Source organism: Pogona vitticeps, chromosome 4 (assembly GCF_051106095.1).
Source record: "Pogona vitticeps strain Pit_001003342236 chromosome 4, PviZW2.1, whole genome shotgun sequence".
NCBI lineage: Eukaryota > Metazoa > Chordata > Lepidosauria > Squamata > Agamidae > Pogona > Pogona vitticeps.
Window position 1 is genome coordinate 122989793 of NC_135786.1, and position 27432 is coordinate 123017224.

The 27432-nt window shown below is 41.4% G+C and overlaps 2 protein-coding genes across 6 annotated transcripts in view; one reads left to right on the forward strand and one right to left on the reverse strand.

Annotated features, from left to right (window-relative positions):
- ATF6 (activating transcription factor 6) overlaps positions 1-16207 on the forward strand; it is a 103584-nt gene extending 87377 nt beyond the window's left edge. For all 5 annotated transcript variants that reach the window (XM_020798502.3, XM_020798503.3, XM_078392417.1 and 2 more), the window contains one exon: positions 15628-16207. In XM_020798502.3, coding sequence (XP_020654161.3) covers positions 15628-15836 — 209 coding nt within the window. In that variant the 3' untranslated portion in view covers positions 15837-16207. The remainder of the gene's footprint in view (positions 1-15627) is intronic.
- A 4775-nt stretch (positions 16208-20982) lies between these two features.
- OLFML2B (olfactomedin like 2B) overlaps positions 20983-27432 on the reverse strand; it is a 32935-nt gene continuing 26485 nt past the window's right edge. The window contains exons 6-8 of the mRNA XM_072998240.2: positions 26106-26696; positions 23926-24102; positions 20983-21960 (exon numbers count right to left, since the gene is read on the reverse strand). Of these exons, the coding sequence (XP_072854341.2) occupies positions 21359-21960; positions 23926-24102; positions 26106-26696 (1370 nt within the window). The 3' untranslated portion in view covers positions 20983-21358. The remainder of the gene's footprint in view (positions 21961-23925; positions 24103-26105; positions 26697-27432) is intronic.

Sequence of the window (27432 nt, forward strand, 5' to 3'; positions counted from 1 at the left end):
GTGAAAGCCTTCGCGAATATATTCTATACCCTCCATTGGCCTCGCTAGTGTAAGAGTTCTGGAGAGGCCCTACGGAGCACAAGGAGAGTTTTTCAGCTCACTCCCCAATAAATTTTTAGAAATCTTTTCAGGATATAATGGTGGTTGCATTTAGGCCCCTGGGGCTGCATGTGCCCCACAAGCCATCCTTGAATTAAGTTATATAGCAGTACATGCACAAACTGACCCTCCTCCCCATGCCAGTCTGTTCTGCTACAGAACTTTTTTGTGTTTAGAAAATTGCCCAACATGAGCAAATTATAAATATTCTGAATGTTCTTGCTGTTGTCACTATGTGCCATCAAGTTGCCTCTGACTTATGACTATCCTATGAATGATTGATCTCCAGAATGTCCTATCCTTAACAGCCCTGCTCAGCTCTTGCAAACTCAAACCTGAGGTTTTGTTTAGGGAGTCAATCTGTCTGGTATCTGATCTTCCTCTTTTCCTGCTGCCTTCAACTTTTCCTAGCATTATTGCCTTTTCCAGAAAATCTTGCCTTCTCATGATGTGCCTATTTTTACTTCCAGAGATAGTTCAGGCTTGATTTGATCTAAGACCCACTTGTTCATCTTTCTGGCAGTTCAGGGAATATAAAGTGCTCTCCTCTAACACTATATTTCAAATGGATCATTTTTTTTCTTGGTAATCCAAGTTTCGGACCTGTACATAGTTATTGGGAATAAAAGAATGTGGATGGTCTTGGTCTCCAGTGACACATCCTTACATTTGATTATCTTTTCTTCCTTTTTGCTGTCTTGAGTCTCAGTTGTCTCCCAATTTTTTGGCTGCACACTCCATTTGAAATGATAATTGAACTAAGATATAGAAAATCTTTAACAATTTCAATTTCTTCATTGTTAATGCTAAAGTTACATAGTTCTTCTGTAATCATGTCTATTCTTGAAAGCACACCAAACAGTCCATAGTTCTTAAGCAGAGCTGTGCAAATGCTCAAGGTTATCTATTAAAAATAAACCTGTATTACAAGAACTGGACAACTCTTTTTCTTTATAGTTTATGATAATAAAATATAGAACAAGGTGCAGGTTTACAATAGTATTTATTAGATTTATGATGTACGGAAAGTCAGTTCCTATTACAAAATATTTCTGGGCAGGAATCAGTGAAGAGATTACAAAGCATCCAGGTAATTCAGGGATGTTCCTTAGAAATATTATATTGGAGAAATATTAATTCTGTGAACAACTTTATATTAAAAACTGAATCAAGCTGTAATCCTTTTTTGGCATTAATCTAGAAGTCAGTTGTATTTATCTTAGTAGAATTGACTTCTGAGTAGACATTTATAAGATTGCACTGTCACTACGCATTGGCATGAAGTGCAATTTTCAAATTGTTATCTATTTCTTAAACCAAGAAAGATCAATATCAAATAGTTGTAGTTTTTTCCATTGAATGAATCTAAAACATTGACCTTCATCAGATAGTTGAGGATGCTGTACTGTGGGAATGAATAAAGAGAGGACTGTAGGTGAACTTCATGGACATGCTGGAAAACATACAAACACACCGATCTGCTGGAAAAAATTACCCCCAAAAGCCAGTCATGTCCTTTAGAGCTAGTTGTACATCTTTTGCTTTGTTTTGGCTTGTTAGAGGCTCATGGGCCTTTTTCAGAACTAAAAATAATGAATGAGCAGTTCTCTGTAACTAGTTAATGCTTAGCTCCCCATACTGCTACTGTGCAAATGTATGGAAGAAGTGGAAACCACCCATATCCATTACGGCATTCAATGGATGACTGACAGCTTGACATCAATCTCACGGAAACTTCCAGAACAGATTATAAAGTGGGCACTATGCAAGCACTTAGAAAACCATGCAATAATAACTAGAAGCCAACATAGATTTGTCAAGAACAAATCCTGTCAGACTAATCTGATCTCCTTTTTTTGATCAGGGGATCTCCCTGATAGATGGAGGGAATACTGTAGACATAATATATCTTGACTTCAGCAAAACTTTTGACAAAGTGCCCCATGATATTCTGATTAGCAAACTAACTAGGTGTGGTCTGGATAGAACAACTGTCAGGTGGGTACATTTTTATTAATGACCTGGATCAGGAGATGCAGGGAATGCCAATCAAATTTGCAGATGACACAAGATTGGGTGGAATAGTTAATACTCTGGAAGGCACCCCCCAAAAAATCAAAGTGATCTGGATAGGCTTGAACACTGGGCTGAAAACCACAGAATGAAGTTCAGCAGGAATAAGTGCAAAGTACTGCACCTAGGGGAAAACAAACAAACACATAGTTATAAGATGAGATACGTGGCTCAGCAATACTGCAAGCAAGAAGTAGTTTGGAATCATCATCGACTACAAGCTGAATATGATCCAACAATGTGATGTCGCTACAAAAAAGGCAAATGCTATTTTAGGCTGCATTAACAGGAGTGTAGTCTTCAAATCCTGCAAAATACTACTTCCCCTCTATTCAGCACTGGTGAGGCCTTATCTTGAGTACTGTGTCTGGCTCCGAACATCGCACTTCAAGAAGGATGCCAACAAATTGGAAGAAGTTGAGAGGAGAGCAACAAGGAACATAATCAGGGGGACTGGAAACCAAAACCTATAGGGAAAGATGGAAAGAACTGAGCATTTTTAGCCTTGAGAAAAGAGGACTGAGGGGAGATGTGATAGCACTTTTCAAATACTTGAAAGCCTGTCATTCAGGGGAGAGGCAGGATCTGTTCTTGATCATTCTTGAGTGCAGGACATGCAAGAGTGTGATCTCGCCCCGCTTCCCTTACCTCCTCTGACACTGGTCACCTTACGTAGAAAAGAATGTTGCACACCAAAGTCTTCTAATAAAACTGGTTTATTTTTTTAACAATTCTTCAACTTCATTTGTGTCCACACTTTCCATCTCTGGTTTCAACAACAAGTCATCACTTTTAACCTTCTCAAAACGCATCAATTCCCCTTTTAATGGAAGGGATGAAGAACTCAAAACTCCTGGACTCCAATTTGGGAGTATTGCATGATCCATCAGGGGCATGGTCAGTTAACATCATTGCTGAGGGTGGAAAACCCAGCCTACCTCTGGCTCCCGAACATTTTTGCTCAGGTTCTGCCTCAATCTTGGTCGGAAGCGATATCTGTGTTGTTCTCACCTCTGAGCTTCTCTTTGCTGCCACGCTTTATACTCTGCGTTTCTTTCTTCCGGCTGTCCCCAATAAGGTGACTTTCTATATACTTGTCTTTTCCACTTCTTTTCAGCATATTCCCTTGGAACTTTGAATTCTATGCATTCTCCTGTCCATGGGTCTTTATGTATTATTTTGACCAAATCCTCCTTTTCTACTCTCTCTCGTCCTGCACCCAACAAACTTCCTCCTCCTCTGCCTTCCAACTCTCCCCTCTCCTCTTCTCTACTTCTTTTATACCCTCTCCTTTTCCTGCCAAAATGGTGCCCTCTGGTGTTTGTGATCCTAAACACAACTCCTGTAACTCTCCCACAATGTTTCCAATTCTTTCTCAGTCTTTCCGCTGGGAGAGACTGGTGGTACACTCTGTGGAGTGCCTTTGGAGGTACTCCCAGCCTCACAAACAGTGGGGTCAAGTTATAGGAAGCCAGATTTCAGTTGAATGTCAGGAAAAACCTCCTAACCGTTAGAGCACTATGGCAGTGGAACCAGTTACACTGGAAGCATTTAAAAGAAATGTAGACAACCACTTGGCAGATGTATCTTGATTTGTATTTCTGCACTGAGCAGGAGGTTTGACTCAGTGGCCTTATAGGCCTCTTTCAGCTTCACGATTCTATGATTTTATGACTGCTCTGCTTTGCAGTTTCCATTAATCACACACACATTTTTTATACCTTGTGCACAAGAGGCTCAGAAACTTTATGTGTGAATTCATGGATGACCAGTCGAAGATCTATAGTTATGGCTAAGTAACTGTCCTTTCAAAAATCCTTGAAAGAGAATGAGAGCCAGCATTGGAGTCTGATTTGTACTTAATTTATGCTTGTTGAGGTCCTTTAAATTGCCCATCTTGTTAAACTTTCCAGGCCGGTTACATCAGGGAAAAACCCACAGCCAGTAAGATGAGAAAGTAATATTTAAAATGTGCAATCAGGTTTAGCTGTCAGAGCTGAGATCTGAGTGAACGCTTGGTTAATAAATAAGTTAGTAAGGGTGTAGATATTAAAGAATCGAAAGTCTAAAGTCATGTATAGCTTCGCTTGGGAAGCAGCTGGTAAGATTTAAGCTCAGAGAAGGTTGGTCAGGCAGAACTAAAGTTGTGTATTTCTTCAGACTAAGGAGAGGTGCTTGAAAAAGCTAAGGGTGCTTTTGAAAGTGTCGATGTGATTGGGTTCTTTCAAAACTGGTGGCAGTTCCTCACATTTGGCAGGAAGAAGAGACTGAGACTGAGTTAAAGAGTTAACATTCTCTGGTTTATTCACGCACTGAGTTTCAACATCTAGACCAACAGGGTCAAAACATGTCAAGTGAGGCAACTGTTCATAACAAGTCCATGTGGACCTCTCATCCAATTTTAGTCCATTCACAGCGGGGCTGTACCAAAGCACTCGCGATCCGTAATATTGCACAGGGGGACACTCCTCATCGCGCACACTATCCCAGAACAGGGTTGACGTGCCTAATCTCCTTCCTTCGGTGGCTTGTTGTAAACTGGATCAGGGCAGATCAGTTTCCTCCCACGTCCTTGCCTGTGCAGAAACACTATCGCAGTCCATTCCTGCGTCTCATAAACCGTTTTGCCTTTTCTCGGAACCTCGAGAACTACTTTCAAGTTGGGGAAGTTTTTAAGTAAGTCACATGCCTTCTTATACCCTTGCTCAACTTTCCCTGAGTCTAGCTTAGGTTTGTCTTCACCATCCTCTTTCTCCAGCATTTTACTACTGAAGCTGTGTTCTCCTCCTCCTTTTATTTCCTCCTCCCACAGAGACAGCCTTAACTCCTCCCCCTTCTTTTCCTCTCCCTCTTCCACCAAACAGACTTCTATGGCTTTCTTTCCATCCCCCAACACTCCTGTCATTCCTCCTATGCCCGCCCTCTTTGGTCTCTTTCTCTTTCGCTGGTCTTGTGGTTAAGAACGGCACACTTGCCTCCTGCTCTCCTTCACAGTCGATAAATGCAAATTGTCTTTTGAGACGGGACTGGCTTTTTATTGAACAGTTTTCTTGTTGGGAGTTCATGTTGATACGTTGAGTGAGCAAACCTGTTATAACCTAAATACTGCCTTTAATGGAGTAACCACAAGCTTAATCTCCCATGAGTATTTTCAAAATAAATAATTGTTTCAATTTTATATTCTGCCTCAGGGTACATTTATACCCAGTTGGGCTAAGTATTATAAAGGAAACCTAGAAATATTAAACATTGTTTGAAATCGTCACACAACCAACTACATAAAATACTATTAGTTACCACAGAGAACACAAGGAGTGTGTACATTTTGAACATTCTTGGTCTCACTTGATCAGCCTCCCATTTTCTGTGAGGAATGCCACTGTCTCCTCTGCTATTGTTTTTCTTTTCTAATAGTTCTGATGCTCTTCTTGTTTGATCCCAAGTTATAGCAGTGCAGAGCCTAAAAGGATGATGATATCCCTGATAATATTTTTTCTTTTCTCTCTCCCACCCCAGTCTCTGTTGTTATTTACTTGAAATGAAGTAGTGTTTGGGAGCTGAGCTTTCTGCTCTTCTCCCATCACATTGCATCCTCTTGAATGTGGGAATTTTACAGGACACTGAGTGACTCAGTTCTTGGGCCATAAGTCATTTATCTTAAGATGGATCAGTTGTCCAGTAATTAGTGGCTCTCAGGGCAAAGGCAATAAAAACATAAGTAAAACCCAAATAAAAACAGAGACAGAGAAAGCACCTAGTTAAAAATAGTAAAGGTTAGAGACCACAAGAACATCTAACTGATACCTCCCTCAATAATCAGCTACCTCTGTAATTTTTAGATAAAGTGTTATGCATTACTGCTTCTACTGGATTGTTAGTACTAATTGTGTACTCTCCGAGTGACATTTTAAAAAAAATTGTATACTCTCGGAGTGACATTTAATTTTTTTTTGAATACTTATTGATCTTTGCCTTAATATTGCCTGTTAGTAGATGTAAGTTACCTCCTTATTAATTATTCACAATTTTAAATATAACTTTTTAATGATGTTAACCACTATTATATATTCAACTTTAAATAATGTCTTTCATTGTTGTGAGCCGCCTTGGGTCCTTTTCAAGGAGAAAGGCAGGGTAAAAATATTTTAAATTAATCAATCAGGCATCAATGAATTAACGACTTTTAGTGAAACTGAAAAAAGAAAGTGCTAAAGTATGACTACGGCTGAACATTAAGAAGACAAAAGTCATGACTCCAGAAGAACTATACAACTTTAACATTGACAATGAAGAAATTGAAATAGTGACAGATTTTGTAGACCTTGGTTCAATCATCAGTATAAATGTAGACTGCACCCAAGAAATCAGAAGAAGCTGAGACTTGAAAGGAGAGCAATTGAGGAATTAGAAAGGATCATCAAGTGTAAAGATGTGTCACTAGAGACCCAGAACAAGATCATCTACACTCTTGTATTAACAGTCACCAGGCATGGGTGTGAAATCTGGACCCTTAAAAAAGCTCACAGGGGAAAAATGAGTTCTTTGAAATGTGGTGCTGGAGGAAAGATTTGTGGATATCCTGAACTCCCAGAAAGACAAACAAGACAAATCAAGCCCGAACTCTGGATGCAAAAATGTTGAAGCTGAGGTTGTCCTATTTTGGGGCAGATCATGAGAAGGCATGATTTTCTGGAAAAGAGAAAGGTTGGGAAAGGTTGAAGGAAGCAGAAAAACAGGAAGACTAAATATCAGACAAAATGACTCCCTAAAAAGAACCACAGGCTTGTGTTTGTAAGGGCTGATTAGGCCAGTTGAGCACAGGGTATTTTGGAGATTGCTCATTCATAGGGTCACTCCAGAGTAGGTCATCCACTAAGAAGACAGACTTCCTGGGTACAATCCTGTTGTCCTGCATGATCTCATTACGGGCAGTCATGCAAGTTATTCTATCAGTTTTAAACGCTATTTGTCATGATGCCCTGCATCCACCAAAAGAGAAATATCCTGTTCAGTTGCCTTTATGTATAGGCTTTTCCTCAGTAGGATTTTTACCTCAGTCTTAGATCCAGTCTTGAGCCCAGATTAAAAAGGATCCAGATAATTACACAAATCAAAACACCTTCTGTTATTCTGTACCGTTTATGTCATTGTGCACCACAATGTTATGTGGAACATTGAAACTTAACCACTATACATTGGTAGCTCTGTTCAGCCATTCCTCCAGCATATGTTGCATTGTTTGCACTTAGAAGTAGGAATGCACTGTAAGTAATAGGCGGGGGTCCATACGTCTTTTAACTAAAATAGCAAACTGAGTGGCAAAAGAGTTTGCCAAAGAGTCAATGTGTTGGCTTGGGAAATGAATCTAAAGTACATTCTTGTAAAGTTACTGGGTCCATAATGCAGAAGATACTTCTTGCATTAGGTCAAGAAATACAGCATTGGGGGTGGGGGGATTTGTCAGAATGTGCTTGGAGTGGAGTGTATTTTTAGCTTTTGCTGTTATGGCTTCATTGGTGTTTATAGTCATATTTGGTAATGCTTAGCAACTCTTCTGATAGAAACATCCAGACAGGCTGGATGGTGGAGGTAGAACAGTTTAGTCTGAGTCACAGTATTTGCAAGAATTGAGCTGTATGACAGGTAACAGCCTCACTATTTGCATGGAAACTCTCAAATCCCCAGTCCATCTTGGCTTGCTGTACGCTCCTCCATTGTTCTGTAGTTCTGATTGATAAATTCAAGGCTGTTTCTACTTTTCTCACTTTCTGACTTCTATTTTCACTGTGATTTGTTGGGTGACAGTCTGGGTTCATTTTTCCAGAAACATTTATTCCAGTTCATATTTAACAAGTTTTCCTGCTTCCCTCACTTACATAACTTGTCTTTTGACCTGCCATACTATGTAGTATGACAGGGTGAAAATCTACCCGTGCATTCATTAGGTGGTGTCATATTAACATGTTTGCTTTTGGTCAGTGTGTCCTCTAAAAGATTCTGTTTAGCACATAAGAAAGTATAATTCCACTCTGAGGATGAAATGCTTTTCTGCGTTCAAGATGTAAAGACTGCCCTACCCAGAATCATAAAAGAAAACAGAATTTTATTGCATTTCCAGTCTCAAGTGGGGCCGTCTTTCAACACACTTTAGAAGAAGAGGAAGGGAGAGGGAATACCAGACATAGATGGAGGTATTGGCCAATGGCTTTCAGTTTGTTCCTCAGGTACACCCGGTTTCAATATTTCAAGCATAGCATAAAGAACATGTTCAAAAGAATACACAGTTAAATACAACTAATCCCCATTAAAATAACAAATACTAAACTGGGCTAAGGTGGGCTAGCTTTGCCTCTTTCTTTTCCTTACTTACATTCTCTTTCTCCTCTAAGCAACATACTCAAACCATCAGTCCATCATCATGGATCTCGAATGAGCAAGAATATCTCCCACATAACCCATCATCCATTTTCTACATTCTCTGGACCTCCTTCTTCTTGACCATAAACCAGTCAACTCAAAGAGGCGTAACTATCCGTTCCACCCACAGTTCTCATGAAAACGCAGGTGGTTTGTCTCCATTCCAGTTAGAAAAGAATTTGTTGGGTCTTTGTTCCCTCTGCGCCTCCCGTCCTTGTACGCTTATTAGGATTCATGCGGTACCAGGCTGGCTGTAAATTAAGAAAAACAACCTCTCTGCCTTTCTCACATCCTCATGTCTTCGTTTCATTTTAACAGACTCCATTTTCTTTCTTTCTCGTTGATTACAATTCAAATTTTCCTTTAATCTCTGACTACAAGTCCCATTCTCCTTCAATTTCATGACAGTGCACCTGTGTCTTGTGTGCTTTAATTTAAAATTTGATGCCTACTTCAAAACCCAAAAGGCAACAGTTGATTTATAAATCCATGTTTTAACTTATGGAATTCTGCAGGACTGTTACATTGTAGGTAACTCACAGTAGTACAGTAAAACATTAAAGTTGTGTGATTATGGCCAGACATTTAGTGAACATGATGTAAGTGGACAAGAGCAAAATTCAGTGCAGTTCAGTAACACCATGCACTTTTGCACTCTCTTTCAGACTTAAGACAAGATGGCTGCAAATTAACCTTGATAGCAATAGAAGTGAAAACTAGGGGATTAAGCCAGTAATACACAGTAAATATGATAGGAATATCTCAGTTAATTTATCTAAAAGCAGCCATTTTGGTACCTGATGTACAAATCAAAATAAGACACATCCACTCTCTCTAAGGCACAATCCACTGAAATGAATGGCAGTCAATGATGAGATATTGTCTCTGATTTTATAGTTAACCTCATTAGCAACCACAGTCCATCAGCTGCAACACGTCTCATATAATATGGTGGTGCATCATTATATAGCTTGTCTTATGTAAATGAAATAATTAAGTGAGCATCCTACAGAAAACGCATGCTTTTTTAAACTGCACTGGAAGGCACAGTCTTGTTAGTGCATTCCTTCAGATTCATTGGGCTTACTTTTCTTAGCTTGAAATAACCAAACCATCAGATAAAGCATTTAGTTTATGCATCTGCCTTTCCAGATTCTTGGGCAGTGAAAACCGTCAGCTTGTTACTGAGGAAAATAAGAGTGAAGAAATTGTGCAGTCCAGAATTTCTTCACTCCTACTAATGCCACTGCAAAGGCTCTCCCTTTGATCTCTGCCTGCCTGACTTCAGTGAAGACCTCAAAAGCCAGGCGGCATCTTAATCCTCCCATAGGGGACATTTGAGGCCCCACGCGGGTTGCAGTGGTACAGTCCAGAGGCAGGTTTATCACCTCATCTCTCTGGGTGAGCGCTCAGCCAAAAGCTCTAGTTTTCCACAGGCATTTGGCACCTAAGATGGTATTGCTTTCTGCTTTTCATTCCTGCCTGAGAGCTATCTGTGAGTTCTGATGTTTTGTGCAGGTGTCTTTGGTTATGGGATGGCACCGTTCTTAATTGTAAATTGTCAGCTGGAGTCCAAGTTTATTCAGGAAAGCAGTAAACTGAACTTAATGTATATCCCATATCCGAAGAATGCAATTTCCATTTCTGTCCTTTTGCTTAAAAACATATTGTACAGACACTGCCCGCTGTGGTTCCTGGCCTAAAGAATATCATTGGCTGGCTGCCACTTAAGACTTCAGGCATGCTTTGTTTCTTTAGGTATAATATCCATGGGGACAATGAGAGGCATCTTGTATGGTGCTGGTCATCACATCCTAGAGCGCTGGCAAGTTAAATAGGCCATAGAATCGGTAATAGACACGGATTTACTAGAAAGACCAGACACAGACTAAATGATATGATACGATGGGTTCTATGTGGATTTAATTACTCTCAGCTGAAGTGTGTGGTGTCCCCCATGAGTGAGAATTGTGCCTCAGACAGAAGTGAAGAGCCATAGCTCAATGGGAAAGTATATATAATTTAGATCAAGTATGGAGAATGTGAGGTGCTTGAGATGTTGTTTTGTTCTCTGATTTGGGAAAAGGGATATGGCTGAATAGAAGAGGTCCTTTGAAAAGGATTTCTGGTAACACGGAAGAAGAAAAAGTCTCAAATCATGGTTCATCACAGCACAGTGTAGAGTTAAAGTTGATCCAGTGTAGGACAACCTCATATGTTCCATACTCTTCCTACAGATGGTACTTTTGACAGGATCTCAAAGGATCCTTTTCTGAAAATCCTTTTGTTTATGCTGAGAGCTTCATTTGCCTTGAACGTAGTTTTAGAAAAGATAGCCATATTAGTTTGTGCTGGCATATCAGGCTAGCATATTTTGCCTGTTTTGCCTTGAAGGTCATTATGAAGTGTGTGGCAAATAGAGAAGCTGCCACTGGAGTGTGAATGCCGCTCTGAAAGTGCCTATTTCTGTCTGAGTTATCTGCTGGACTCAGTCATCTGCTAACCCTGTGGCATAAGGGATATGATTATATGGAGCAGTGATTCTCACTTCCCCTCTTCATTGAGGACAGGGGCAGGATCCAGTCCTGGTATCAGGAGATGTTGTCCTGTTGATAGTATACTGTCAGTAGCTGTTGACAGCCTATTTGTTCCAACTTTTTGATTCTATTGTTTACCCATTCCCCAAATGACAAGTTCAATCATTAGGACAATAGCCAAATCCGAACCTTGAATATTAAAATGGAAAGCTAATACGATTTTGGAAACCCATTGGGATTTTGTTAGAAATGCTATCTACAGAGAAGTAAATGGAAGGAGGAGGAGAGCCACCAGCTCATTCACAGGAGTCCTATGTCAGTGGTGTATCTAAAACTGTGAAAATATTTCATGTTTGAAACTCTTAATATACAAGGTTATTAATGATCTTAAAGATTTCTGCAGATCTGGGAGATATAGAAAAATGAGTTTATACCAAGGATTGAGAGTGTGGTCCTCGAAATGTTGGTGGGGGAGATCAAATCTCTGGTCTCCTTCCTTATTCTTTCTCCCTATAGGCCAGTGATGGCAAACCTATGGCATGCGTGCCACAGCTGGCACACGAAGCCCTTTCTTCTGGCACGCGACAAACCTTTAGAAGTGGCTGCAGCTGGGATTCCCCCTTTCTCTTCCTGTTCTGGGTCCTTTAACTTCCTATCCATCCCCATGATTCCCCTGAAACTGCCACTTCCTGTTCCGGTTCTAGTTTTCCAGGTGGCACAGCAGCCACTGGTTTCTTCCCCTCCCCCTCAGTTTGGGCACTCCAGCCGAAAAAGGTTTGCCTCCGCTGCTATAGGCCTTGTGTTTCAAGAATCCAAAAGAAAAGAAATAGCATTCATTGTAGGGAAAATTCTCTCTTCCCCCTCCATCAAATTAGGAAACACAAGACCATATATAGTAGCCTAGTTACTGAGAGGCAGGTCCTGTTCTCTTGTTTCAGAATGTGACTTGTAAATGGTTCTGTACTGGGTAGTTGTTAATATCAGGCTTAGGGGCAGACGTGGTCCAGTCCAGAACAGTATAATTTCCCCCTTGTCTTCATTGTTGGAGTGGATGTGTTCCCCATTGTGTTAAAACTCTTTGATGTTCTAAAATTGCCAAGAAAGTTACTGAAATTGCCAAAAAAAGGTAATGATCAAAGCAAGGAGAGGCTTGCATTTCAGCAGGCCCTGGTGAAGGGCCTCACTCAAAATGGGAAAAGAGCAAAGCAACTGTTCCCACATTTCACTGGTTCAGCTATTTGGACTTGCAGGCCAGCAAGCAGAGAGTTGACCACTGAACTCCCTTGATAACTGCCCGCTAACAGACTGTGCAGAAACCCCAGGAGCAAACTATTCTCAGTTCTGGGCCCATGATGAGTGTGGGAAACTGACCACCCACTGCTTGGATGGGACAAGCATCGAGGTTCTTTGGCATGAATGTAAGAAGAAATATTGTGGAAGGGAGAGACTGGGTGTCTTATAATACAATCTTGGGAGATTACTCATAACATTGTCAAAACATCTTAAAATGGGTAAGATTTTATTATGTGTAGTATTGCAAGATCTCATCCTTTGTTCATCCTCTGATTCATTATCAAATGAGTCAGTCTCAGAGTATAACATAAGAAAAGAAAAAGAGAGCTGGAGTTTATCCTGCTAATTGTTATGATTTTATTAATATTTCTGAACTAACATTGTGTGATTTTTTTTCAAGAGTTTGATGCTGGTCTGGCTCACTTGCCATGAACTTCACAGTGAATAGAGAGTAAATCCATCTGGAACCCTCATCATCCTCTGGCCTCAGATGCTTATAGTTACGCTGAAGCTGCCTTAATCTTGAATTAGATGGGTCCATTGATTGGGCAACTGATAGTTATCTAGATGTTGAACTGCACATTCTGTCATCTGGCTGTACTGGGCAGGGCTGATGAGACTTGTAGTCCGTCAATACCTGGAGGACCACAGACAATTCCTTCCTATTCCAGTGGTTTAACAGTTCTTCAGGGTGTGAAATAGTGATCTTTCCAAAACCTTTTATCTGAACATGCTTGAAACAAGTTGTCTGGGGTTGCCATTGGTATCTTGTACATTCAGTGTATGCTGAGCAATGTGATTGGCCATTTCCCAGAAAAACTAACTTTGATGGGCCATTTCTAGTAATTACTAGTAAAAAATTAAGTATAGATTTTCCTGTGGAAGAGGGCTACTACTTAGTAGGAAAGGACCAATATACCCTACCATTATTATGGCAGCTGAGGCTTATGAAACCCAGTGCCTTTATGATGATTGGTCCTGAACTTCAGATTCGTCTGTCTGATGTTAAGATACCTATATCTTTATTGAGTTTCCGTAAAGGATTTAAAATCTTCCTTTTTCAGTGAGGATTTGGATGCTTCTGTGTATTTTGGCTGGTTTGGTTTTATTTTTGAGTTTGTCTTTATTTGTTGTTGGTGTTGTTTATCTTAAGAAGTCTGACTGTCAACTGCCTTTTGTTATGTAATTGGCTCATATAGAACTTGGCTAGGAAGTAGAAACAGTTTATCTGTACAGCAGCCCATGTGTGTGTTTGTTTCTATGTGGATTTGTTTGCTTGTCTCATTGATAGCTTCATATTTCAAAAGGTGGAAGAAGAAAAGAGAGATTTGATGCCCTGGACTTAAATAGAAAAGGGTCATTTGTTGAAGTGAAGGCTTTTAGGCAGTTCTGTATCAGCCAGAGTGTAATCTAATGGCACTTTGTCCATGGGTTTGGTCGACTTTGGAAACAGGAAAAAGGATAAAGGTATTATCCCTTTTCCAGCAACCACACGACATATGGGCAACTGCAGACCAGGCCAGCCCTTTTCCTTGCTTACCTCTACCTTTTTGGGTCCCTGTCAGGAGATACTGTTTTTGTCGCGCTGGCAGGATCACTTCATTTTGGTTTGGTTCTATCATGTGTGATCGCTGGGACTGAATCAAAGTGGGTGAGTGGATGTGCCTTTGCTTAACTATTGAAGGATCCGAACTAGTTATTAATAAACTGAATACTTCTTCCTGCTCTCTCATGGAGGGGCAGACAGAAGAGGCTGCAAAAACAAACAAACAAACAAAAAAAACCAAAAAAACAAAAACAAAAAACAAAAAAACCCTGTTTTTACGGCCATGTAATCCAGTGCTGAATTGGTTGATCCTCAGTCCATTTCAGTGTGATGGCACTTGGAAATAGTTTTTTAAAAACTAAACGCCTCCTCCTGCTTCTCCATGGAGGGGAAGACAGGAAGGTTCAGTGGGGTTTTTGTTCTTTCCTCCCTCCCTCCCTTCCTTTAAAGGGAGGAACAGGCTAAATAGAGGTGCTTGAGATACAATGTGATTTCCTGTGACTAAACCACCTGATCCTTGGGACATGCGAAGATTGTCCCAATGACATATCATATATCCACATCCCAAAGTGACCCTATTTAGGATTATTCAGCCCAGAACAATCTGACAGTCTAGTAGCACTGTCAGTCTGTAAGCATCAAGAAAATAATTAATTGGTTACTATCCATCACCATGGATTTGTCAGGTATAAGTCATGCTAGACCAGTCTTTACTTTTATCTGAAGGCAGTGGTAGTTTAGTTAGTAGATAGATCCTGTTGATGCTGTGGACATGGTGGTTAGACTCCTGATGCTTTACACAGTTGTGACTGAAACCGTTTGGCATAGTACATTAACCTAGAGTATGACCGCTGAATCAGTGCGGATTTGGTGAGTCAGCTGTTTCATACTCCATTCATACAAATGGACCTACTCTAGTTGTGGCCTACTTTACTAAAGGAAGTAAACTAGAGTAGGCCCATTTGAATCAATGGAATGTATGAAGGAGTTGACTCACCAAGTCCCCACTGATTCAGTGGTCCTACTTCAGTGCAACTTACTATGCTAGGCAGCAGATTTCAGGCTAAACTAGTCAGGCTGCATATGGATTATTTGAATCCTGTTCTAAACATCACATTTTGTCAAGGGTATTGACAAATTAATGCATCCAGAGAACAGCAACGAGAAAAATGAAAGTTCCAGAAGCCAAGTCATGTGAGAAAACAGTTGAGAGAGTTAAGTCTGTTTAGCCTGAAGGGAGAAGATTAAAGGGGGACATGGTAACAGTCCTCCAGTGTCTGAAAATCTCTCATTCAGAAGATGGAGCGTATTTGTTCTCTTTTCCTCCATGGAGCAGGAGTAAAACCTGGGTAGAAGCTTAAAGGCAGCAGATCTTGGCCTGATATTAGAATCAACCTTCTAATAGCGAAAATGTTTTTGCAGTAGAACAGGCTGATGATGGCACTAATTATCAAAACGTATTTCACCAGAAACTGGACAGCCATTGCTTACAGATACTGCAGCTGCCTTGCAGAGCCTGTAGTGAGCAGGAGTTGGAAACTGATGATCTCTGAGGTCTCTTCGAATTCTGTGATTCTGCACGTGGGAGGGGAATTGTCCTAGGATCTAGGAAGATGTTTTCGTTGCAGTGACTTTTGGCTGTTTTTTTTTCTCCCTTTGTAGAGAAAGTAATTAATGGTCAAGACTATGAAGTCATGATGCAGATAGACTGTGAAGTGATGGACACCAGGATCCTGCACATCAAAAGCTCCTCCATCCCTCCCTATCTTCGAGATCAGCAGAGGAATCATACTACGGCCTTCTACAATACTCCTCTAACTGTCCCAGAGGCAGCTCCTGCTGTGAGAGCATACACAGAGTCTCCCCAATAGCCTCATGTCAGAAATCATGATATAATGCCCTGGAGAGGTAGTTGCCCCTACTGACCGTTATTGGTTTACCGTGGCAGCATCCAACCTCAGGCAAGAGAACTTGCCTACTGTCAACACAAGGCTACTGGATCTTCCTGGGGGAAAAGGAGATTTCATATGCTCTCAGTAATGTCCATAAGATGACTCCAGATCTAGTTCTTCTAAAAGTTCCCAGTGTCGTTGGTATTGCTTTTCAGTTCTCCAATAGTGTGCTTAATCCTTGCTCAGGGTTTAAAAAAAAGTCTGGAGTGTGGGTCCTTTATTATTTCTCCAATAAGGCAAAAAAAAAAAAAAAAAGAAAGAAAGAAAGAAAGAAAGAAAGAAAGAAAGAAGGCATGCCAATTTTTTGGAATATATTTGAAATGTGGGTCTCTCAAGACTCTGCCATGTGGAGTATTAGCTTCCAGTGTTCCCTTTATAGTCTTATTCAGTGTCTGGACAACTGGGATATCATAAATAAGCCTTTCCAAAAAACTGGGATATTGTTTAACAAATGTCTAACTGTGGCACAGTTGTCACATAGGACACTGATATTTTGGTGGTAACCAACTTTAATCTAGCATTCAGGTGTATGAAGTATCATTACTGGGAGCATTCAGTCTTTGCCTCCCTAGTAAATCTGTAGAGCTTTGGAGCACTGTCTCACGTGTAGCAAGATACATCCTGGAAGCACCCATTGGCTGTAACACGTGACCTCAATAATATGTAGGCTGGAATAATTTCTACCTTCTCGGAAGATGGGTGAGGAATGCCTAGCAATTCAGCAAGCTGAGAAGTCTATCAATGTCAGTTAAATTATTTCAAGTGCCAGGACAATAAGAACAGGTTCATTGTCTTTCCCCATCCTTTCCTGCTCCATTGGAGCACTTGGGTGTATCAGATACCCATATTGGGTATGTAGTAGTACAGTAGTAGTTGTTGTAGGTGGGACAAGTACTACTATAATACTAGTACACTAGTAGTTGTTCCACCTACTAGCTTCTGATAGGCAGGAAATGAATAACAAATCATAATTCTTCAGGGCTCCCTCAAAAGGATGAGGCAACCCTGAAGAGACAGTTTCTTGTGAGCCACCATAGAAACTTCGAGATAGAATAACAACTCAGAACCCAGAAAGAGAGAAACTTCCCTTAGATAAAAATGGACTGCAACCAACATTCCCTCTAATTTTCCACCAGCACTAAACAGAAACCCCACCCCATGTGCACAAAGTTCCAGCTGCAGCTGGAACCAAATGAGTGGCAACACTAACTGCAGATGGCACCAATACAGCACTGTGCAGCCATGCACCCACACAGCTTAGAGCAGTGGTCCCCAACCTTGGGCCTCCAGATGTTCTTGAACTGCAACTCCCCGAAGCCTTCACCACCACCTCTGCTGGCCAGGATTTCTGGGAGTTGAAGTCCAAGAATATCTGGAAGCCCAAGGTTGAGGACCACTGGCTTAGAGGGAACATTGACTACAACTAAATACCAAAAAAGGGTGGGATATACATAGAACAATAAAAGTAAACCATTACAGTGATAAAAGCCAACACTACAAAGGAAAACCATTGAACTGCATAAAATCCTTGTAATAACAAAACAAGAATATTAGGTAGCAAGATTAAGAACCTTATTAAAAACAATTGTTAATCAGAGCTTAAAAGTCAATGGTGGTGCATTGAAGTTTCCCAAAAAGAGAGGTGCTGCCACCAAAAAGGCCTTCCTTGTGACATCATGCTTTGTCTTCCCCAGCAGGTTGCACTCAGAGAAAGTACGCATTTTCTTCTCTTGATTAACTTCGTGTTCCCCACTCACAGTTGCTTCCCTGTTGTAGCTGCATAGTATAAGTTCCTCAGGCAAGGACCTCATTGCTTTAGTCACCCTGTAGAGTGTTGTGTATATCAGTGTCACCAGGAGGATGACAGTTATTGATGCTCTTACTTATCCATAATGCTGAGAAACAACTGTGTTTGTCTGAACCAAACACGATGCTGGAATACAGCTTGTATTTATTTAACTGGAATTCCATGGTCTCTTGATGGCATCCCAGTAAGCTTTCAGTCTTCAGGGATGAAGTGATTCTGCTGCTTTTATTTTTGCAGAGGAATGCTTCTTTGATGCCTAGTGGGGGTTGAGTAATGTTTCATAAACATTCTTTTATTAAGGAAGGCGTTGTTCATTTGGATGCTAAGGCCCTTTTGTATTCCTCCATCATTTGGTTGGTCCCTGTAGACATTCTTACAATATACAATTCAGTACTGGTGGAACTAAACATAAATGTTTTTGGAAGGGCAGTAGGGCTTTTGAAGAGGTTTTGGTGCAAATGTATTTTAAACGTTGAGCACAATCCAGTGGGATTTGTTCCACACTGGTTCACTTATATAATATGATAATAGAGCATTCTTGATGCCACCAAACATTTTCTTTCCCTATGGATTATGGCAGAGGGTTGGATGGTGTATGTGAGCTCATACTGAGTTTTTAGCCCCACCAAACAAATCAGCAACAAAACTAGGCACCTGCTGTTTCCTCTCCTCTGAAGAAGTTGGCCTAAGATGGGCAGATTTGTCCTGATCATGCCTCATTGCAGATGGCCTGCTGTTCTGCAGCTCTGCTGTTTTCTTCCTTCATCATCTTGTACAGGGAACAACTGCTACAGAATTCTGTTGGAATTATTATGGGGACAAGTAGTATTCACGACTGGATGAACTACAACCATGTTTTATTTGGCTATTAAAACTGTGTCCTGGTTTATTAGAAATCTGTATTTGTTTGTTTGTTTGTTTAATATCCCCTTCTTGATTTCTTTCACCTTTAGTCTAGTGAACTGCAAAAATTGTTGGGAAGGGGGTTTTTTTAGCTGTTCTTGTGCCTGCCTTGGTCCTATCCACAGTTGGCCCCCTGCCTTTAGCTTAGTAGCCACTCAAGTTTACTTTTTCCCCTGCTATGTTGGAAACAAGATGTTCACAGAACAAACTCTCCTTCTTTAAAAACAAATCCTACATCTCAGTAACAGAAACAATTACATGGGCAGAAAAACCATTGGAACCGAGTACAGAGGGTAAAGTTATGTTTTTCCCCCATGGCGAGGGGACACAGGCAGGCAGTAGATGTGTTAATATTCCCCAACAAGAATAAAGTGGCATCTTACACATTGTATTGGATCCAGTTTTAGTCATGCTCAGAGCAGACTGAAATCAGTAGAGCAAGTTAATCAGCACTCAATTTACATTTATTTCATTTGGTCCACTGTAAGAATGATGAAGGTTTCATCCAACTCACTTACTAGCAAGTTCAATTATTTCCTCATTTTCCCAGAATTGTTTTATTTTCAAAATGTGGACTAGAACATTTATTTATTAGCTTTCTATCCCATCCATCTAGACCAAGGGTCTACTCTGGATGCTTATTTCTACTGTTGTATACACTGGAGAAGGGCAGGATGCACTGTTGGAAGTCATGTGTATTTCACCTTGGATTGGACTGGAAGCATCCTACATCCAGGATGTCGGAATCAGAGACTGATAAACTGTGACTCTTCTGTGCTATGTAAAGTTTAACTTAAAACTTTAAATGGAGAACTGTGGCTTTTGTTTTTAATGTCTTCATCTTATTGAAAGCCCACATTGCAGATCTAGCAAATTCAGGTGCTTGACAAAATTGGATCCAAAACCGACAGACAGATAAAGATGTGTGCCTGCAAGATCAAATGAATCCTAATGTATAAAAATATTTTTAAAATGTTTAGACCTAGAAAGGGAGCACATACCCAAAAACTAGCTCAGTGAGAATTGTTGGTGGTTCGTGGCTTCCAGAAACTTCAGAACCTTGTCAGCTGGAAAACAAAAACAGAAAACTGGGCAAAGGGGGTTGCCCTGCTTGAGTCCTTAACATTCTAGAGCAGGGCACAGCACGCACAAGGAATTGGAACATTCCTACAAAGACAGGCAGCAACATTATGCTGCAGGTCTCTTGTATCTTCTGCAGTTTGCTCCTACATGCCAGTCTGTTCACTTTGTCTGAAACAACTTCAGTCACATTAGCTGGAGGTGCGTTGTGAAAAGGACAATTGTGAGGGGAAAGGGGAAACAGGCCGTTTGAAAATCATGGCTTTTTTACTTGGGAGAAGCCAGGCAGAGGCTGAGACTGGCAATCATCTGGGTAGAGGGTCTAACTCTACAGTCATACAGTGGTGCCTCGCAAGAAGATTGCTTCGCATAACGATGAATTCGCTTTACGATGAGGTTTTCAGAGCGGTCTTGTGCTTCATTTAACGATGTTTCCTATGGGCGATTTTCGCTTTACGATGTTAGGAACCTTGCCTCGCAAGATGGTTAAATTTTAGGTCCGAGTTTTTCACTTTACGATGTTTTTGACAGCTTGGCCTTGCTTCGCTATACGAGTCTTTTAATGGTCTGTTTTGTTAGATGGCTGTCTTCGCTTGGGAACCGCGTTTCGCTTAATGATGTTTCCTATGGCGAGGCACCACTGTATTTTCATCTCTTTTCTTGCCTTTGGTGAGCATTTGGCTAATAATAAATAATGAACGTGCTCAGGAGGGTATATCATGACATTCTCATTTGGTACATGGCAGTTCTAAGGGGTCGGGACGTCTGTGCTTTCTGGATGCAGAAACCATGGCACTGAAGGGAACCTGAATCTCAGTTAGTACAATCAGCTGCCAGTGCAGAAAAATTGCAGCTAGATCACCAATGAGTGGCCATCCGGCCTCAAGAGAACCTTCAGTGAAGGAGGTACAATAAGGCATTCTTTGATAGGCTTAGTATTTCACCTCCACTTTGTTATGACATATATACATACATGAAGCTGTTAGTAGTACACAGTCAAAGCAAAGTCCCAGCAATTCAACAGGAGACAGAGATTAATGCACTTCCTTCACAGGCTGCTTAAGGTTTCGTTACACAGGAACAAGTCATTTATTGAATTGAAAGCTTTTGAGTATTATTCAAGATATCAACACTGTTATTTTTGTTGTATGAATGAAAAATTGTATTGATGTTACCAGCATCAACTTTATCAGGTCTGATCTGTTGCCCAGATTAAGCAATGTGACTAGATAGAAAAGTGACCCCAAAAAACAAACAAAAACTCCAGAAACTCTGTTTTTGCTGAGTTTTAACATTGATATTTTATTATAAAAAAATCACCTTTTTTTGTTTTCTTACCCAAAGTGTTAACTCTTGTATTAAAATGATAAGAAAATGGGATGAATTTCTTCGTCATGGATTCTGCGCTTGGCAGGTGCTAATGAAGAAATATTTTCCATTGTCTACTGGGAGGCAGCATATTCAGTATAAAAAACAAAAGCAAGATACATCCAAAATAAAATGACTGACTTTGGCACATGGACTGATCTACAATCCACTTATTTTTTTAAAAAAGGTACAAAACTGACAACCACATTCTCTTTGATTTGTACAATAACAATATTTATAAAAAAAGGTGCAAGTGGCCCATTAAAATTACCCCATTCTGTCCTCAGTAAGCAAAAATGACATTGTAAGTAACTTGATGGCCGTTGTCCCAAGCGTAAAGGAGCCGATCCTTGGGGTTATAGTCTATCTGCGTAGTGTAGGAGTATTCATTCTCAAAAAGCAGGCGGGGGATAATCTGGGTGTTGGTGTGTGTATCAAATGCATATGAGATATTGGCATTCTTCTTATTATAACTGTCAACAGCATAGAGAACACCACAGATGACAAAAGAATTGCCATAGAAATTCTTGCGCAGGCCTGTCCGCCAAGTGGTCTCCTTCTGAGTGCTCAGATCCATGGCATTAAGTTTGCTGAGGACAATCACTTCTTGGCTGAAGCCTTCATAATTAATGGCTGGGTAAATTATCCACAGGCCATTCTCATCCACTGCAAAATCCACATCAGAATGGCCACGCCACCGCCAAGGTGTCTCCTCCTCATACGCTACATCATGCAACATGGCCCAGGCAGCCACATAGCGGTGCTTCAAGTCATATTTGATTAGGTTGCGCGTGAAGGCCCGATTGTAATAGAGAGAGCCATTAAAGACCGCATGGCCTGTCCCCATCCAACTATAAGGCAGTTTATAAGAGTTACTCCATCGGCCTAGGAAGCAGAGAAGATGTAATCAGTTGAAGAATAAATTATCTGAGGCTACCTAAATCTGTATGCTCATCTGTTTTCTGTTGAGATCCAGTTATGCACCTTAGTACTCTCAGTAGATTGACATTGAATGAGCAGGGTTTCAGACACTAACTGGAATTGCCAGGGGTGTAATCTGGGATTAAAGGTAAAGGTTCCCCTTGACATTTAGTCCAGTTGTGTGCAACTCTAGGGTGCAGTGCTCATCCCCGTCTCCAAGCCGTAGTGCCAGCATTTGTCCGAGGACAGTTTCCGTGGTCATGTGGCCAGCGCAACTAGACACGGAACACTGTTGCCTTCCCACTGTTGTGGTACCTATTTATTCACATTTACATGCTTTCGAACAGCTAGGTTGGCAGGAGCTGGGACAAGCGACAGGAACTCACTCCGTCGCATGGATTCGATTTTACAACTGCTGGTCTTCTGGTAATCTGGGATTACTTGCATGTAAACATATGCTCTGCCACTAAACTACATCCCTTCCCTGTAATTAAGATACACTGTAAATACACCAGAAACTGAACTTTCCTCTGTAAAAATTATTTACTAAACAGTTCCTGACTATTCCATTCTCACCAAATAAAAAGCAAGTACCTAATAACTGTATATTATTTTAGTCTTGGATACTTGTGTTTTACTAGATTAATTAAATTTTATATTAAATTTCTGATTTAAAATTTAAGATTATGAACAAATTTCAAATATGTGTCGGCCACGAAAGGTCTATTAAGAGTGCTACCTGACATGTTTTATACTGACCGCAGAGGCAAGGAAAGGGATTATTCCTCTAGGCACATGTGGGCAAACTGTCTGGCATGCTCCTATTTAATGCTTCAATCGATGCTTTTTACAGGCTTTTAGGTCTGCTTGTCTTTCCCTTGCTGGAAGAATCTTCAGCCAGCCATCCAGAACCAGACAGTAACGAGAAGCAGACCTTTTCTGAAGGTCCCTTCAGCTTCCCCAGGAGAAAGTGGAAGACTGTCCTCCTTAAGGAGGAGGGAGCCCATGTCCAGAGTCAGAAAGTGAAGCAAGGGCCTCCTCCACGCCAAAGATAAAATGTGCACAATAAAATCAGAATACAGCCTGCAGGAGCAAAGTGCTCGTCTTACAGAGGAGGCACTCTCAGCAGTAGGTGTTCTCCTTGACAGCAGCATCTTCACTCTAGGGGAAATGGTGCTGAAGGGCTGATAGCTGAGCTCTAGGTGGTCTCCAGGCCACTTCAGCTAAAGCTGCACCTCCAGGTTGCAGGTTGGAGGTGCTGCTTGAAGCATTATCTTGCTTGGATGTCTGACTTCCAAACCCTGATTGCTACTGAATATTTTGCTGTATGCAACCTTGGACACAGTTACCGTGTTTTTGCTGTGTAATTGTCTGGATTTGTACCTGCTTACTGGCCCAAGACCATTTGACCTTGGTTGGGCTTTGGAATCCCTGCTTAAACCCTGCAGCTGACTCACAGAACTTCGCTGTATCTCTGACCATGGCTTTCAGCTGCCTTTTCTGAACTGGGACTGAGTTGCTCTTCTAACCTTTGACTTTGAACTTTACCTCCAGCACACAATACAGGGTTTCACCGGAGCAGCACTGGGACACCTCTGTTTCCAAGCCTTCCTAAGCATGAGATTGCCTAGTTATCATCCTCTCTTCTTAAATATATTCCATCTCAGCTCCACCAAACTTCTAAACATCCAGTATTGCATCTAAGCTTCGTTAAGGAAGCCTCAAGTCCTTCCAGAATGCACCCTTGTTCAGAGCTTAGAAAAATTATTTTTCTTAGATTACAACTCACAGAACACCCTAAACAGTAGCCATGCTGGCACTGGAAGCTGTGGTCCAAAAAAGTTACTTTTTCCAAGCTCAGCCCCCCTAACCCACCATCTCCCCCACTACTAAGCACCATGACATTGTGTCCTATAGCAAATGACATACCTTGTTTAAAGCTATCCAAATTCCGGAATTCCACCAGGGTGTTGCCATAGTAATAGTTGGTGACATAGATTCGCTCATCCTTGGCAACTGGATCCTTCATCCAAGCACCTTCATTTCGCCCATAGGTATTCTGGATCACAGGCCCCGAGATGGTGGACAAAGTGTCTTTGCACTGGCCTGTTTAAATAAACAAACCAAGAAGGCAGCAGATAGTCTTAACAATAATACCTAGCATTGTATATAGCACCTATATTAAAGCATTTTTATAACAACCTTTTAATTAAGGCCAGTTATCTCACAATTACAAACTGGAGTACTAAAGCTGACAGGTCATGGTTCATTGCTACTAGGTAGTTAGAATTAACCGAAAAGAGAAGGAACGATTTACCATGGAGGAGTGGCAGACAGGAGACAATAGGTGACTAACCTTTCTCCCCACTGTTTATCTTTCCCCAGCAAATCTGTTCCTCACTGGTGCTCCCCCTGCAAAAAAATGGGTAGCACGTGGAACTGATATTATCTGCAACAGAACATTATGTTATGAATCGGGCAATTAATGGCCTAATTTTTAGGATGTGTGGCGCAGATTATGTGTGTCTAAAGAATAGCAATGTTGAAAATAGCAGGGTACCAGACACTAGGAGTACTAGACAGTGGCATAAAAGCCAGCAGGATCTCATTCCGTACACCTGGATCTCCCAGAGGCTTTTGATACCACTGATCACAGTATCTTCCTGGAGAGGCTCTCGGAGGTCAGGATCAGCAATCTGGCATTGACCTCGCTTCAATCTTTCCTCAAGGGCCATGTCCAGAGTTCAGCTTGGGAATGCTTTGTCAACATTCTGGACCCTCAATTGTGGTGTGCCCCAGGGGTCTCCAATAGCCCCAGTGCTACTTAACATCTATGTTAAGCCACTGGGGGGGGGGGCGCGGTCATCTTGAGATTTGGAGTAAGGGGTCATCAGCATGGTGAGGACATCCAGCTCTAGCTCTACTTTACCACAGCAATAGTGGGTTCCATCCAGTCACTCAAGCGATGCCTGGCTATGGTACTGGAATAGACCAGGGCAAAAAGACTGAACCTGGACAAGACTGGGGCGAGGAGGTCCGTCAAAATGTTGGGGAGGGTGTCCCTAGACTGTTGACCTCCTGCATAGGGACCACGTTCAGAATTTGGGCATGCTTCTGGACATGGTTCTTTCTTGGGATGCCCAGATTGCTGGCTTAGGCGTTGGTCATTGCAGCAGATCAACTGCTGCCATGCTCTCTCTTGAGGCTGGCCTGGAAACTCCAGAGGGTCCGGAGTGCAGCAGCCAGATTGGTGGTTGGGGTGAGTATATATATATGATGGCATCATCCCAGTTCTGGTTTGACTCTACTAGTTACCCGTGGAATCCCAGATCAGGTTCAAGGTTTTGACTGTCACATACAAATCCCTCCACAGTTTGGGCCCACGTTACAGGTTGGAGCCTCTTGCCTCAATGTCAACTGCCCGATTCACCAAATCATCGCAGACGAGGCTCCTCCAGGTAGCCACCCCAAGGGAGGCCCATAAATCTTCTACAAGAGTAGGGCCTTCTTTGCGGTGGCTCCGTCTTTGTGAAATCAGGTCCCAGAGCAGCTCTGCCTGGCCTCCTCCCTGGTGACATTAAGAAGCAACTGAAGACCTGGCTCTTCAGCGAGGCCTTCCACTCTAACCCTAGTTGAGTTGAGGTACAATTCCATCTCTCCATTCAGTTGTTGTCTGTATCTTTGTTATTTTTTCTGTTTTATGCAGTGTTATTAATGCTTGAACCCCCTCTGTTTTTATATGGTTAGACTGCTCATGGTTTTTAATACTATTTGATTCTGTATTTTATGTGAACTGCCTAGAGTAGTGCTGTGGCACAGCAGGTGTGGCATATTAAATGGAAATACCTACCTACTTACCTCCCTACCTACCTACCTACATACATGCATACATAAACCTGGTACCTGACTTTTCACCTACTGTCTTAAATATGCACTTGATAATTCCATACTGAAAAGAGTGCCTTAATCAATTTATTATTCTCTCGGCAGCTCTCTCTATATTTAGTTTCCCTGGGTAGAGTTCAGCACAGGGCAAAAGTACTTGAATCCTCACTGCTGTCACAGGTTGGGGTTAAAAATATGGGCAGGAAGAGAGGAGATCAGCTGACCAATGCTGTTTCTGATATCTTCCTCATCCAGGCTGCTGGGGGTAGTGGTGAGGCTGGCATGGACGGGGGCTGGAGATGTCACAGCTTCGGTTCCGCCATCTGAATTAGGCTCAGTTCTTGCCTCTGTTTGGAAAGTTGTTGTGGGCACCCTGACCACGGGTGGCCTTGTGGGAGATGCACTCTGAGTTCTGGGAACTTGTGTGGTGGCCTCAGCTAATGTTTTCATTGTCCATCTGGTATCTTCTGCCTTTGACCTATGGATGGAGGAAGCTTCAGCTGCTGTTGTGGTTTCTACAGATGTTGAAAAACTGCCACTGGTAAAAAAGACTGATGATGGTGTTGGCTCAAAAGAGGGAGGAGTGATGGCAGAAGGCACTGGGGGCTCTGTAGCTCTAGTTGTGGTCACAGAGGCTTCTTTTTCAACTGGTGTAGTGCTTGTAACATGCCCCCTCGTGACTTTATTGTTCTGGTGTAGACGTGGACCTTCCACAGGTGGTGGCTTCCTGGTGGGAGTATTTAACAGGTAGTTGTGTTGCAAAAGTTGATCTTCAATCAGCAAATCAATTGCATCTCCACTAAAAGGCTCATCTTCTGCAAGAGACAGAGTAAGAACAAGGGTTCACTATTCCCTCCTGAATGCAGTAGGGATGGGAACAGTATCAGAAACAAAATGAGGACAGGGTTTAATCAAGCATCCTTGGGCAAACAATAAAAGACAGCTGGTGTACAAGGCAAAGTTCTCAACCTCCTCTTTCATTCCATTCCCATAAGCCTCTTTTGTTCACTTAAATGCCAGTACGCCTAAAGCACTTAAAATCTAAGGAATGTGTGGGCCAGTTCTTACGAATTTAACATCTGATAATCAAACTGGGATGGCGGGAAGAATGTGGAATTCTTCTTGACTTCAGAAGGCCATAGTACATATGGTACATTCAGTTGTTTCATGCTGGCATAACCCTATTCCTCAGTTGCTTCATACATATAGCCCTATTTTCCCATTAGTTCAAAAAGCTTCTGACTTAGCCACAGAATGATTATTCTTTTTAACATGGACCCTGTGTTTAAAAAACAAGGTGACATTAACAGGTCGTGTTCATGACAATTAGACAAAGCTGCATGAATGAATTTATTATTTATTATAGTCGTGTGACCAGCTGATAAAACTATTTATGGCTAAATATACACAATGCAATTTTAAAATGTACAATAAATTTGCATGACACATTTTATTCCTAGTGCTCCATAAATTGGCAAGATGTACAGTCCCCAGAGGAAAAGAATGGTAAACCTCTTCTGAGCACTCTATACCTAGAAAATCCTGGCAAGG